General features: G+C 47.5%; 1 protein-coding gene across 2 annotated transcripts; it reads left to right on the top strand.

Moving 5' to 3' along the window:
* The first annotated feature begins 2489 nt into the window (after positions 1–2489).
* Positions 2490–7843, top strand: LOC123060819 (putative ubiquitin-conjugating enzyme E2 38). 2 transcript variants are annotated; one of them, XM_044483666.1, is made up of 8 exons: positions 2490–2911; positions 3418–3526; positions 4300–4344; positions 5004–5242; positions 5322–5385; positions 6238–6377; positions 6474–6770; positions 7310–7843. In XM_044483666.1, exons 2-8 carry the CDS (start codon positions 3454–3456, stop codon positions 7571–7573), a joined length of 1122 nt encoding a protein of 373 aa, XP_044339601.1. In that variant the 5' UTR covers positions 2490–2911; positions 3418–3453; the 3' UTR covers positions 7574–7843. The 2 variants fall into 2 exon arrangements, with proteins under 2 accessions (XP_044339601.1, XP_044339602.1); XM_044483667.1 differs by having other exon boundaries at positions 2496–2911; positions 4300–4326.
* Positions 7844–14549: the final 6706 nt, after the last annotated feature.

Below are 14549 nucleotides of genomic sequence, written 5' to 3'. Positions count from 1 at the left end.
AGCAGACAGCTAGGGCGCATAGCTTTTCTGCGCGGGACCAGCCCCAACAGCTTCCTGCATCGCTGGCAGCCGCCAGCTTGACTGCCCGAGCCGACCCACCAAAGCCTGACAGTAAGTACGGCCATCACCACCAGCTCCGGCGAAGCTCGCCGGACTTCCAGCACCACGCCTGTCCGGGACCCCTCTCGTCCATGGCATGACCACCGTGTCACCTCCCTCAAAGGAATCATCCGAATCATCTGGGAGCCCGCTGTGCCCGCTACCATCTGAGCTCTCGGGCCGACGCCAGTTTTCCGGTGGGGTGAAGTCTCGCATGCGCGCGATGTGGATCAGGGCCGGGTACTCCAAGAGGCGGCTGCCGGCCGGACGCGCGTACTCCACCTGCGGCTCCGGGATCCAGATCTTCCGCCACCACCTGATTATCATGTACGCTCTAAGCTCCTCCGCCTACACCCCTTTTACTTAATGTGAGCAAAATACCCACAAGGAACTGCTTTTGGCATACCCAAAACAGGTTTAACTTAATGATGTGCTAAAACAAAGGAAAAGGAACAAGTCATGAGTACTGAGTTGTGTCACTAGTTGTGACGTATGATATCAAAAGACTTGAACGTTAGGGTCATGTCCTACCCGGTTATATATCCTTTGATTTTTTTTCCTATAAGTTGACAACTTAGTATTTGATTCATTAAAATGGTACAAGAGAGTTGCCTAATTAATTTACAGAAAGCTGGATGAAAACCATTGAAACATTCACATAAGACAGGGCACGCCAACCGATCGTATAAGTAAAATAGAGTTGTCCAACTAATTTTTGAAAAACCGGATGAAAACAGTTAACATGCCCACAAGATGAAGGCACTCCATCCGATCTGACTAAACCCCGGACCCCCACCCACCGCCAAGGAAAGGAATGCATTCGAGATAGTCTATAATGTCATTGTCATCGTCTGTCCTTGAGTAAGTGACTCCAACTTCACCATAGATGCCCAACCAAAAGCCATTAGACGAGTGACACACGAGAACCCCGTCAACCCATGCAAAACAATCGATCGAATGCGTCGAGAAACGGACGACTCCCGCTTCGGTGACGAGTCCCCTCGGAGAAAGAAGTAGCACCAACATAGCTCAACCTGACCATCACATGACATCGTTGATGTCACGTCACCCTGCGATGCTACATCTCCGGTCTCATGCCTAGAAACATGTCCAATGGTTGACGGCGACAAAGGACATGTCGCGACCCTGCTCCTCTTCGCACAATCATCGTTGCCACATAAGCCACAACGTCATTGGATGTGAGACACCAACCATGACATCCGCACTTGCACTATCGGTTAGCCATCTGCCTGAGTGCCATGTTGTGTAAGTCGAGCACCAAGAGAGCGCGGAAGGGACGGTGGCATTGAAGGCGAACCCCCAAAAGGGGGGCGACGTGGAAATGACACCATGGCTTGACCTGACCCACACCAAAGTCTTAGTCTTTTACTTGAAGGATATTACACAAGGGTGGAGGAAGAGTGAGAGCTCCACGATCGGCCCTCGTGGTGGAAACGTCACACGCAGGTGTCATGCTCTCGGGGCTTTCGCCCCGCTTTATAGATGAGACAAGCACCATATTCATACAACAAGTTTGCAGACGACATGTTGTGGAGACTTTCGAACCAAGTAGGCGAGGCCTTTGGGAATTAGGAAGGCGCTATGTCAGATGGGGACAGAGATAATGTGGCATGCACGTTTCTCGATTTTTGTTTCTCGATGTATGTTTCGATTTTTGATCTGAATTTTTTAGGGTTATCTTAATATGTGCTGTGAACATGTATGATTTTTTTCAGATTTTTTCGCAGTGTTTAAATTTGAATTCCGACCGCAAGGCACACGGTGACATACAAAACGTGCATGTCATCTGATCTCTGTCCGTCAGATGGATGTAGCGGCCGGCTCTCTTTTAATCGGAGGAGGAATGAAGGCATGTACTATGGTGGCATATGGATACATATGCCACATGACAAAAAGTAATTTGAAGCATCTATGTTGATTTGTTCTCCCCAATGCAAGCTACTACTAGTGTGCCTCATCAAAAAATAGAAAGTGACTTTCACTACACATGCATCCCTACTTTTTACTTGAGCTTTTTCAACTTTATGCACTGGATCACACTTTTTCTCTTCAAGCACCCGCCTGGAGAGAATCCCGCTTCCTCATCCGAACCTATTTTTTCTTTCTTTCGATCCTACATAACATATGAGGCATCACCCTGAAGTTATGCATTGACCATGCCCTGGTTGGCACCATCAAAAAAAGTATTGTGTTTAATCGTGGTCTGATCTGGTGCCGAAAGTCCAGGCCAGAGCATGGGCAGCGCATGTGACACGCCATATCCGCGGAAAGGAGCAGTGCGCACTTGCACGAATTTACCAGCATATTAGCAGGCAGGGAGCGTAGGCACGAGACCGCAGCAGATCAGTCGCTGCCTTTGCCATCGCCATCGCCATCGCCATTGCTCTTCCTGCCACGAAGAAAGCACCCCCTACAAAACGAGCAGGATGTCCACCGGACGACAGCACACGCCCCCTACAATACGACCCGTCACGTAGCCGGAGACCCCGAATCGGCATCCACCGACCGTGCCGGGAAAAATCCCTTCTCGCCGTCTCGATCAGTCGGACAGGAGGTGCCATCTGGGTGTGGTTCCAGCCGCGTCGGTCGTCCCTCCCCTGGCACGTCCGTCGAGTCCAGTCGCACATTCCGACCCTCCCCATCCGTCCGTGTGGTGTGACACCCGCATTCCCCGCCGCGCCACCCCGCAAATCCTGCCTACTAAACCCTACCTCCTTCCTCCCGACCTCCCCCCGGTGCGACCTCCACTCGGCTCACCACTCGAGCGGCACCAGGAAGGACGAGACGACTGGTTGGTTTCGTCTGTTTTTTCCTCGCCTTCCGCTGCGTTTCTTGTTGGCCTGCAATCCGGGATCGTTTTGGGGTTTCTCGCGCTGATCTTTCGTTTCCTTTCCGGCGTCGTGGGATATTTCGTTTTCCTGTGCCGCATTGTGGGGTTCTGATGATGCGGTGATACTCCTGCACATGGCCTTGCGCCCTTGCCTGCATTTTCTTTTTCATGCTCATCCATGGGTTTGTTGTGGTGCCGCGGGTCCTTTGGTCCTGCCATGGCATCACCCATGCACTGACTGAGATTAGAGCGTTGAGGTGAGGCCGATGAGCAGACTTCTTGGGGGGGAAAAGGGGCTCCTCGCGCCATGGCGATTGATTTTGAGCTTAATTTCTCTTGTTTTCTCTTCTCCAGTAGTCTTTACTCCTGGCGAGGAAATTGTTTATACTCTGAATGTTACGATGTTTATTCACCTTCCTAGCAATTGGTTATTGGTTCCAAATCCATGGCGCTTCATGTTTTTTCAGGTGGTTTTCTTGTGGGGTGGATTGAAACATCGAAGGATGGTTCTGAACAAGCTGCTTCAGCTGTTTGGAGTAGGCAAGAAGAAGAAGAGGAAGGATTCGAAGAAGAAAGGTGATCTGCCCTTCCCGATCCAACATGATTTATTTGTCACTGGTAGACTGCTATTCGATTCACATGGTCGATCGGGCTTTGTTCATTTAATAATGAGTATTTCCATCTGACGGGGTTCTCATCCGATGGGGTTGCCACTCTTTCTTCCAGCAACTCTGGTATGGATATGTTTTCGGGGTGCAGGGAGACTGCATATCTACCCTGCAGTTGTAATGGATAAAATTCTTCAGTTAATTTGGCTGCTTGCTCTGTGGTCTAGATAGTTCTATCAGGATGGTATGGTTGGACGTTTACTTTGCATTAATTTGTCTTGCTTGTGTTGGAACTACTGAACCGCATGGATTAACTCTTAGGAACGCAACAAGTTCTAAGTTGATATCTTACTACATGGTTAAGAGACACGCCGCAAATGCCACATTGTGGTGTGGGACATGCATTTTCACAGGAAAAGTAAGAAGAATGATATCCTGGTGTAGTTAGAGTGCTACTAGAGTTTGGTTGGATGGATGAATGCCCAGGGTTGGGCAAGCCGGCATGGGACTGAATCTTAAGTCTTAACACTGCCATATTACTTGGTTGGCCAGTCCCCTCCTAGCCAGCCTATTCCGTTTTTTTAGTTTGGTTAGACGTGAAAAGGCAATATGAATCCATGTCTCCTCTCTGGTCAACAATATCCGAAGTTTGTTATATTAAACCCCTCATGTAATACATAAATGATTTTTTGTTATTTTCCTCAATGTTGTTCTAATAAATTGATGAACCATTTTATGCAGGAAAGTCCATCAACCCTGTTTCGCAAGGTAGCCTTCCATGCCAATGTAAAATCTTGAAATGTTCCATATGTGCCTTCGGATTAGATATGTTAGTTTTAAACCTTATCAGCAGTTATCTTGAAAATGTATATGACACTTTCAGTTGGTTGAGTACTGAGTAAAGTAAGCCCTGAAATGGATCTAGGAGTTGCAAAAATCTTGACCAATAAATACTCATGGTCTTACTGAATAGAAAGAAAGATTGTAGGTGCAATCACTTGGGAGTTGTATTTCCATTGTCAAACATTTGTAACCACTGGTTTAAGGAAGCAGTTGGTTTGGCTATCTATAGAATGAGGACTGAATTGCATGCATATATTGTACATGTCGTGTTCACTGCTTGAGAAAATCACAGCTATTTATATTTTAATTTATGCATGTAGTACTAGTTTTATTGACACTGTAGGATTAGTTTGAACGGTATCCAACTTTCACAAAAGTTAACATGAAAACTAGCTATACCTGATTCACAACAAAGAAACACAATACTTTGAGGTGAAAACTATAAAAACTGAATACTACAAAGGCATTGTCGCAGTGAACCTCAACAGATAAGTGGTATAGGCTGCATCAGATGGGATCCCATTCTATATCTCTGTCCTGAACTTTTATGTACATATTTGGTGATAACATACATCATTAGACAACATTCTGCTGGATTTCAGGTGCTGCTCCACAGTCTACTCTTAATATCCTTGCGAGCAAGAGTGTATTGGATCCCTGTTCAAGTGGGGCTAGTACTGTGCTATCACTGCAAAAGGATGAGCCTGGATGTTCAAGTAATATCTCATCGATGATAAAGGAAGTAAATGGATCTGAAAATGAGGACCACAAGTTATTTAACCAATTTGATGTTGTTCAAGATTACTCAGACCACCACTATGCAAAGACTTCACCAGGGAAGGTATGCCATGTCCTTTCTTGAACTCCGTTTCTGTTGGACCCAGCTGCGAACTAATTTCCCACCTCCTATCTGTGACCAGACCACCAAAGATTGGGCTAAAACAATCCAAAATGAGTGGAAGCTTCTTCAGAGAGATCTACCTGGTCGGTACATATCTAATATCTTCATAAGATAAATTTGGTATATTTGTTTTGATCAGACTATGTCAATTTGATAGCGATATGTTCATTGATTCTTCTAACTCAATTGTGTTTGTGGGAGTTTGGAAATATCTGTTGATTCCCACATTAACTCATGGCATTATTCATGTTTGCCTCAATGTGTTAAAAAAATCCATGACGCCATTTCTGTGCGTACGAAGCCCCCCGCCCCCTACTGTAACAATATAAATTTTAAAGGATGATACTATTATTTCCATGCAGTCAATCAGTCATCATTCTCTGCACTTGGTGTATGCCGATTATATCTTATTAATTTTCCTGATAAAATAAATTATATTAAATTTGTGTTGACTTCAATGTACTATCCGCGCACTCTACCTTGAGTAGCTGAAAACCCTGAAAGTTTTGATGGTTGTTCAGTCTAAACTTGACACAATTCATGCTCAATTTATTTATATTCCTTGATGCTATTTTTGTTTATACTAACGTCCTACAGACTGCCACTACAGAAACTTCAAAAGATATACTGTTGTTTCTATACAACCATCATTTTCTGCATTTGTTGGCCCTTTCATACAGTTTCTCATAATGGATTGTTGACACCTTTCTATACTATCATGTTTCAGAAACTAATCATTTATATTTGAAATGAATGGGAAAACTGAAAACTGCTCGTAACTCCCAAGCTAATGGGTAGTATAGGAGGTCCTAGTGTCGACACATGTGTTTTCATATTTGCAACTGCAATCCTTTTTTTTTAGATATTTTCCTCCTCAATCAGTTGATTTCTCATATTAATAATAACTTGGATCTGATTTTTGTTTCAATATGCAGAATCTATATATGTTAGAGTTTATGAGGATAGGATTGATCTGATTAGGGCTGCTATTGTTGGTCCTGCTGGAACTCCATATCATGATGGTCTGTTCTTCTTTGATGTTTGTTTTCCTCCTGAATACCCGCGATGTCCACCGGTATGTTGCCACTTCACAGCCACCTTCCCCCTTGTTTTTACCACTTCACACTGGTCCTCCAAAATTGCAATATCTTAACCTATTCAATATGCACAGAAAGTTCATTTCCATTCGAGTGGGCTTCGGCTTAATCCAAACTTGTACGAGAGTGGTAAAGTTTGCCTCAGCCTGCTGAATACTTGGTTAGGTTCTGGATCTGAGAAGTGGGGCAAGTCAAATTCCACCATGCTGCAGGTGTTGGTCTCCATCCAGGGCCTTGTGTTGAATGATAAACCTTACTTTAATGAGCCAGTCATCTTTAGCTCTAAAGAAAAGCATTCCCTTGGATATAATCAGACTGCATTTGTCCTAACCTGCAAGTTGATGTTGTATTTACTTCAGAAGCCTCCAAAGGTAAGTACAGAATCCTCATTTCTTGCCAGGGTAAAAATGGTGTCTTTGGTGGTCTTCATGGTGTGAAATAAGATTTTGAGTTCTCATGGTTACAACATTGCTCAAACGCATTCAGAAAAAACTGCATGGATCCAAAAGCATCTAAATTCAGTGTTATGTTTAAACCAGCTCCTACCATAGTTAACTAAATCGAGTCTTTTATGTTTTCATTTCTTATACAGAGAAGAGAGAACTTGGAAGCAACTTCATTTTAATACTGATTAATTTGATGAATATCTTGTATAATTGTACTTGTCATCTCCATAAACTCTTTTTAGTGGCGCAGTACTCCCAACCCATATAGGAGATGTTTTTTGTGAGTTGTGACATGAAATTACCAACTCCAAGTTTTGCTCATTTTAGTTACACTATTAAGAAGTGTACACCTCTTATGAACAGTATATTTGTATGGAAAGTTGAACATACCTCTTATGAAGTGTACACCTGTTTCTTTAGGGCACTGAATTCATTCTTACAGTTCGTTTTTTCCTTTTCTGCAGCATTTTGAGACCCTCATTGTGTGCCATTTCCATGAGCGGGAGCGAGCCATCCTAGAGGCATGCCGTGCATATGCTTCTGGCATGGTCGTCGGATCATCGGTCAAGGATGGCCGGACTTACCTCCACAACAAGTGCTTTGCAGGTTTCAAGAAGTCCCTGGATGCCCAGGCTGAACTTCTCGCGAAGGAGCTAGCCGCGAACAGACTCCGTGCGGTAGAACTGAAGAGAGAGGTGCCTGCTGCAGATAAGACCATGTTTCCCTGACCATTGGCTGTAGTTTAGCACTTGCTCGCTATTTGTTAGCTATTTGATGAATTAAATTTGCCCCTTGATTTCTATGTCTACCCACTTTGTGGTTTTAGCATGCGACCTTAGTGCAATACATGTTGGTAGAAACTTGTTACACTAGCTTCGGTGCCTGCATAAAGATGGCAATAGAACCTGTGCCGCTTTGATGAGCAGCACGAATTGACTTTTTTGTGTGCAACTCAAGACAGTTTGTGATGTTTTAAACTTGATTTGTTCATTTGGTAAGTTACAAGGGCAATGAATGTAGCATTTTTATAAGTTGACCCAAAGGATCTCAGATTCATTAAGTAAGAAGAGAGTTGGCATTCCATGACGACGAGGTCTCCGCCGCCCGGACACTACCCAACCAACGAGTGCCCGAGGCCCGCCCCACACCATTGACCAAGATGGCCATCGGAGATGAGGAGGACCATCGGTCTCGCCGGTGGAAACAGGGAGAACTCGCCTTTCGCCTCGCAGTCTCCAGGATTTGCCCTTTTTTAGATGCATGTTGAACCCTAACTCTTGTTTCCCGATGATTTGGATGATGGCTCTCCTCTCCTCCCCCCCCCTCCTTCCCCTCTCGCTTTCCTTCCCCTCCTCCCCGCCGCCCTGCGCGATCCCTGCCGCTCCCCTCCCTTCGCCTCCGGCGCCGGCCTCCCCCCTCGACGCTCCCCTTCCTTCGGCTCATGGCTCCCCTCATCGTCCTCTCGCTTTTGGATCTGGTTCTTGCAACAAATTCTGGGCCCTTTCGACGGTCGGGGGCGAGGATGGCTCCGAATCTGATGCTGATCTCCCTCCTCTCTCCGCGGTTTCTCCTCCGGTGGCGGTGCCGCCGCTGAGGTCGGGGCCGACGGGGCACGTCCGGAAATTTGCCCCGAGCGGGGGCGGTCGGCTAGTTCTGGCTAGCTCCTGGTGCGGCATGCCCGTCAACGGAATCGTTCGGGGACGATTTCTTCGCCGGGTCGGGCTGATTTTGGGGTCATCCCTTCGCGGGCCGGTGGTCTTCTTCGTTCTTCATGCTCTCCCCCGTCGTCGTCGCCGGCGTGTTCGCTGGGTCCGGTGTTGCTGGCGGCCGCTCCCCCTTCGCTCGCAACCCTAGATCGGGCGTCCGTGCAGGAGGCTTGTGGGCCCATTTTTCGACCCATGGTGCCCCGATCTGGGCCGTCCGTGCCTATTGGGCCGCCTTCGCTGTCGTCTTCTTGTGATCCCTCTTCCCATCCTGGGCCCTGGGCCTTGCGTGGCCCAGTTGCCTTCCCCCTCTCTGGCAAGCCCGGCCTGCGTGGCCCCTCACGGCCTGGCTCGCTCTGGGTATTTATGGGTTCGCAAGGGTTCCACCCCTCCATTTCTAGGGTTTCGTGCATCTCACTCCGATCTGCACCGCTTCCGTCTCCGCATCCCTCTCTACCGCAGATCCCCCCTCCACCTCTCTCTCTCCCCTTTGCGGTTGTGGGGCCATGGACCGTTCCCGTGGTTCCTCGAGCGAGGCTGTGTTGGGCCAGAAGCGGCGGCGGGAGGATTCGGGCGACGGGGCGGCTGATCTGGAGCTCGAGGTGTCCCTCCGCTCGAAGCTTGAGGCCGACTAGGCGGCTCGGTCACAAGTGGTCCGCGAGCGCGAGGCCTGGGCGGCGGGGCTCGAGTGGCTCCAGAGAGATGAGCGTGCCCCGTCGGCGGCGGCGTCTATGGCGAAATCAGGGTTGGAGGCCCCCAGATCGGGCGGACCCCCCCCCCCCGCGCGGCCTGCTCCCCTTGGCTCGTGGCGGTGGTCGGGCTTCTGGTCCCTCGTCGTGGCCCGGCGGCCGCTCGACGGGTGTGGAGGCGCCGGATCTGGCTCCTTTGGTCGTCGCACCCCGGCGTCTGGCCCCGGTTCATCTTCTGGTGTCTTGGGCGACGGGATCTTGCCCCCTCCCCCTCCTTCGTCGACCCGTCTGTCCCCTCCGATTCCCCAACCATCTAACGCTAATCTTACCTGCTTCGCCTGCCACCAGCCTGGTCACTTCCAATCCCAGTGCTTCAATCCTCCTTTCTGCTTGATCTATAGAGAGGTCGGCCACCTCACGGTGGATTGTCAGAATCGTCGCAAGCCTACATCTTTTAAACTCTTTGGCCAAGGTCTCCCTGGTTGCTCTTTCTATGCTCTTGATAGCGAGATTCCCCGGGTGGTCGTGGCTCCTATGCTCTCCAACGCTGCTGAAAGATCGTGGATGTCGCCTAGAGGGGGGGTGAATAGGCGCTTTAAAATAATTACGGTTTAGGCTTGAACAAATGCGGAATAAACCTAGCGGTTAATTTGTCAAGCACAAAACCTACAACAACCAGACTCACCTATGTGCACCAACAACTTATGCTAAGCAAGATAAACTACTAGGTGATAGCAAGATATATGACAAGAAACAATATGGCTATCACAAAGTAAAGTGCACAAGTAAAGAGCTCGGGTAAGAGATAACCGAGGCACGCGGAGACGACGATGTATCCCGAAGTTCACACCCTTGCGGATGCTAATCTCCGTTTGGAGTGGTGTGGAGGCACAATGCTCCCCAAGAAGCCACTAGGGCCACCGTAATCTCCTCACGCCCTCGCACAATGCAAGATGTCGTGATTCCACTAAGGGACCCTTGATGGCGGTCACCGAACCCGTACAAATGGCAACCCTTGGGGGCGGTCACCGAACCCGTACACTTTGGCAACCCTTGGGGGCGGTCATCGGAACCCGTCAAATTGCTCGGGGCGATCTCCACAACTTAATTGGAGACGCCGACGCTTGCCCGGAGCTTTACACCACAATGATTGAGCTCCGAACACCACCAACCGTCTAGGGCGCCCAAGCACCCAAGAGGAACAAGCTCAAGGGTACCAAGCACCCAAGAGTAATAAGCTTCTCAACTTGTAACTTCCACGTATCACGTGGAGAACTCAAACCGATGCACCAAATGCAATGGCAAGGGCACACAGAGTGCCCACGTCCTTCTCTCTCAAATCCCACCGAAGCAACTAATGCTAGGGAGGAAAATGAGAGGAAGAACAAGAAGGAGAACACCAAGAACTCCAAGATCTAGATCCAAGGGGTTCCCCTCACCTAGAGGAGAAAGTGATTGGTGGAAACGTGGATCTAGATCTCTCTCTTTTCCCTCAAAAACTAGCAAGAATCCATGGAGGGATTGAGAGTTAGCAAGCTTGAAGAAGGTCAACAATGGGGGAAGAACACGAGCTCAAGAGATGAGGTTCATTGGGGAAGAAGACCCCCTTTTATAGGTGGGAAAAAATCCAACCGTTATGCTCACAGCCCGCACAGAGCGGTACTACCGCTCCAAGGAGCGGTACTACCGCTAGGGCGGAAGTACCCCTTTGAAAAACAACAGCGAGGAGGCAAAAGGCCAATAGAACCGCTGGAGCGGTACTACCGCTCGTCCTCATGGTACTACCGCTCGACCTCACGGTACTACCGCAAATGGTAGCGGTACTACTGCTTGCGAGCGGTACAAAAAATACTTCTGTGCCTACTTCCGCTGAGCAAAACACGAGATTTTGGTCCGGAGCGGTACTACCGCTTAGGATCCGCGGTAGTACTCCTCTGGAGCGGTACTACCGCTCAGGAGCCGCGGTAGTACTGCTCTGGAGCGGTAGTAAAAAATTACATCCGCTCTAGCCACGGTAGTACCGGTGCAGCCTTTACAAAAACAACCATAACTTCTGTAAACGGACTCCGAATTTGATGAAACCAAGTTTGTTGGAAAGCTAGCGACAAGGGCTAACACAATCTTGATATAAATACCAATAAGAAGCAAATGAGAAAAGGCCCAAAAGAAAATGGTGAGAACCCTTCCTCGGATAAGACCGGTAAAACCTCCAACACCGAAAACATCATAGAAGACGCATGCAAACTCCGTTTTCAATGAACTCAAGCTTGTCATCAAGATGACCATAAGCTCTAAGACTCACAAAGAGAACCAAACAAGAACCAAGAAAGATGATGCAAGGATGCAATAGTTTGAGCTCTCTATGAATGATACGATCAAGCTACTCATCGAGAGCCCCCCTTGATATTACGGCAATCGATCCTATAACCCGGTCTCCCAACTACCAGCATGAGACCGGTAAAATAGAAAATCTATCAAGGGCAAACCTTTGCCTTGCACATGGTCCACTTGAGCTAGATGATGACGATCTTGACTCCCTCAAGTTGGACCACCTTTCTTGATTGCGTTGGCTCGATGACGACTAGTTGATTGCTCCCCCATACTCCACTATGGGTGAGCCACTCTTCCGCACATCTTCACAAGTCCATTGTCACCACAATGGACGACAAGCTTCAAGCATTTGATCTCTTCGTGATGCTTCACTTGAATTTGCACACCGCAACCTAACCCCACAAAGAACTCTCACGAAGACCATGGGTTAGTACACAAAGCATAATGGACAATGCTTACCATACCATGGGATCACTTGATCCCTCTGTACATCTTGTACGGTTTGTGTGTTGATCAACTTGATTCACTCTTGACTTAGTCTTGATCAACCTTGATTCTTTCCAACTCTCTTCATTTGGATGATGTCTTGAAGGTAAACATGAATGATCAAACAATCTTCTTCTTCAAGACATGCTTGCAATAAGCTCAACTCTCAAATGATCAATCTTTGGATAATTCCTTGAATAGCACCTTGGTCGACACAAACTCTCCTTGAAACCAACACATGTACTCCAAGAAAAGCCTATGGACAAAACCTTCAAATATAACTCAAGGCAACTATTAGTCCATAGAGATTGCCATCAATTACCAAAACCAAACATGGGGGCACCACATGTTCTTTCAATCTCTTCCATTTTGGTAATTGATGACAATCACTTTCAAGAGAGTTTATACAAGGAATTATGCATCACCAAGCAATGCAACTACCAATAATGCATGCGTATGAGATGCAAATGCTTAGGAACAAAACCAAACAACAACAACAACAAAGCCTTTAGTCCCAAACAAGTTGGGGTAGGCTAGAGGTGAAACCCATAAGATCTCGCAACCAACTCATGGCTCTGGCACATGGATAGCAAGCTTCCACGCACCCCTGTCCATAGCTAGCTCTTTGTCGATACTCCAATCCTTCAGGTCTCTCTTAACGGACTCCTCCCATGTCAAAATCGGTCGACCCCGCCCTCTCTTGACATTCTCCGCACACTTTAGCCGTCCGCTATGCACTGGAGCTTCTGGAGGCCTGCGCTGAATATGCCCAAACCATCTCAAACGATGTTGGACAAGCTTCTCCTCAATTGGTGCTGCCCCAACTCTATCTCGTATATCATCATTCCGGACTCGATCCTTCCTCGTGTGGCCACACATCCATCTCAACATACGCATCTCCGCCACACCTAACTATTGAACATGTCGCCTTTTAGTCGGCCAACACTCCGCGCCATACAACATTGCGGGTCGAACCGCCGTCCTATAGAACTTGCCTTTTAGCTTTTGTGGCACTCTCTTGTCACAGAGAATGCCAGAAGCTTGGCGCCACTTCATCCATCCGGCTTTGATTCGATGGTTCACATCTTCATCAATACCCCCATCCTCCTGCAACATTGACCCCTAATACCGAAAGGTGTCCTTCCGAGGTACCACCTGGCCATCAAGGCTAACCTCCTCCTCCTCACAGCTAGTAGTACTGAAACCGCACATCATGTACTCGGTTTTAGTTCTACTAAGCCTAAACCCTTTCGATTCCAAGGTTTGTCTCCATAACTCTAACTTCCTATTTACCCCTGTCCGACTATCGTCAACTAGCACCACATCATCCGCAAAGAGCATACACCATGGGATATCTCCTTGTATACCCCTTGTGACCTCATCCATCACCAATGCAAAAAGATAAGGGCTCAAAGCTGACCCCTGATGCAGTCCTATCTTAATCGGGAAGTCATCGATGTCGACATCACTTGTTCGAACACTTGTCACAACATTATTGTACATGTCCTTGATGAGGGTAATGTACTTTGCTGGGACTTTGTGTTTCTCCAAGGCCCACCACATGACATTCCGCGGTATCTTATCATAGGCCTTCTCCAAGTCAATGAACACCATATGCAAGTCCTTCTTATGCTCCCTATATCTCTCCATAAGTTGTCGTACCAAGAAAATGGCTTCCATGGTCGACCTCCCAGGCATGAAACCAAACTGATTTTTGGTCACGCTTGTCATTCTTCTTAAGCGGTGCTCAATGACTCTCTTCCATAGCTTCATTGTATGGCTCATCAGCTTAATTCCATGGTAATTAGTACAACTCTGAACACCCCCCTTGTTCTTGAAGATTGGTACTAATATACTCCGTCTCCATTCTTCTGGCATCTTGTTTGCCCGAAAAATGAGGTTGAAAAGCTTGGTTAGCCATACTATCGCTATGTCCTCGAGACCTTTCCACACCTCAATGGGGATACAATCAGGGCCCATCGCCTTGCCTCCTTTCATCCTTTTTAAAGCTTCCCTCACCTCAGACTCCTGGATGCGCCGCACAAAACGCATGCTGGTCTCATCAAAGGAGTCATTCAGTTCAATGGTAGAACTCTGAAGACTTCTCCACAAAACTCTCTGAAACTTCTCCCCCATTGGCATCGATTGCCAAAATGGGCGAAAATCTTAGAAGGCCAATATAAATTGTGGTCCTCCATAAATTGTGTATTTCTCAACAAGAGAGTGGAATGCAATACACATAAATACTTGGAGGAAGACAAACTATATTGAGGCCCAAAGATTGCAAAAGGAAGATATGCCACAAAGACATAATCAAAGAGAGAAACAAGCAATCAAGCAATCAAAAGATACCAATTGAAGCAAGCTATCAAAAGATACCAATTGAACCAACTGGGCCAATGATCCTATGAGCCACATGAATAAAGGATATTATGATAAGAGCAGAGCGGTGTTCTAAAGAAACTAGAGAAGCTCCCCATGATTTGTGCACATCA

This window comes from Triticum aestivum, chromosome 3A, assembly GCF_018294505.1.
Source record: "Triticum aestivum cultivar Chinese Spring chromosome 3A, IWGSC CS RefSeq v2.1, whole genome shotgun sequence".
Taxonomy (NCBI): domain Eukaryota; kingdom Viridiplantae; phylum Streptophyta; class Magnoliopsida; order Poales; family Poaceae; genus Triticum; species Triticum aestivum.
Note: the sequence above shows the minus strand (reverse complement) of the source record. Positions and strands in the feature narration are given on the sequence as shown.

Excerpts from the sequence above, each read along its gene's own strand:
- LOC123060819 (XM_044483666.1), top strand. The coding sequence starts at position 3,454 with ATGGTTCTGAACAAGCTGCTTCAGCTGTTTGGAGTAGGCAAGAAGAAG. Across the intron at positions 4,345-5,003 it reads AGGTAGCCTTCCATGCCAAT|GTGCTGCTCCACAGTCTACT; the intron begins GTAAAATCTTGA and ends GCTGGATTTCAG. Across the intron at positions 5,386-6,237 it reads TCTTCAGAGAGATCTACCTG|AATCTATATATGTTAGAGTT; the intron begins GTCGGTACATAT and ends TTCAATATGCAG.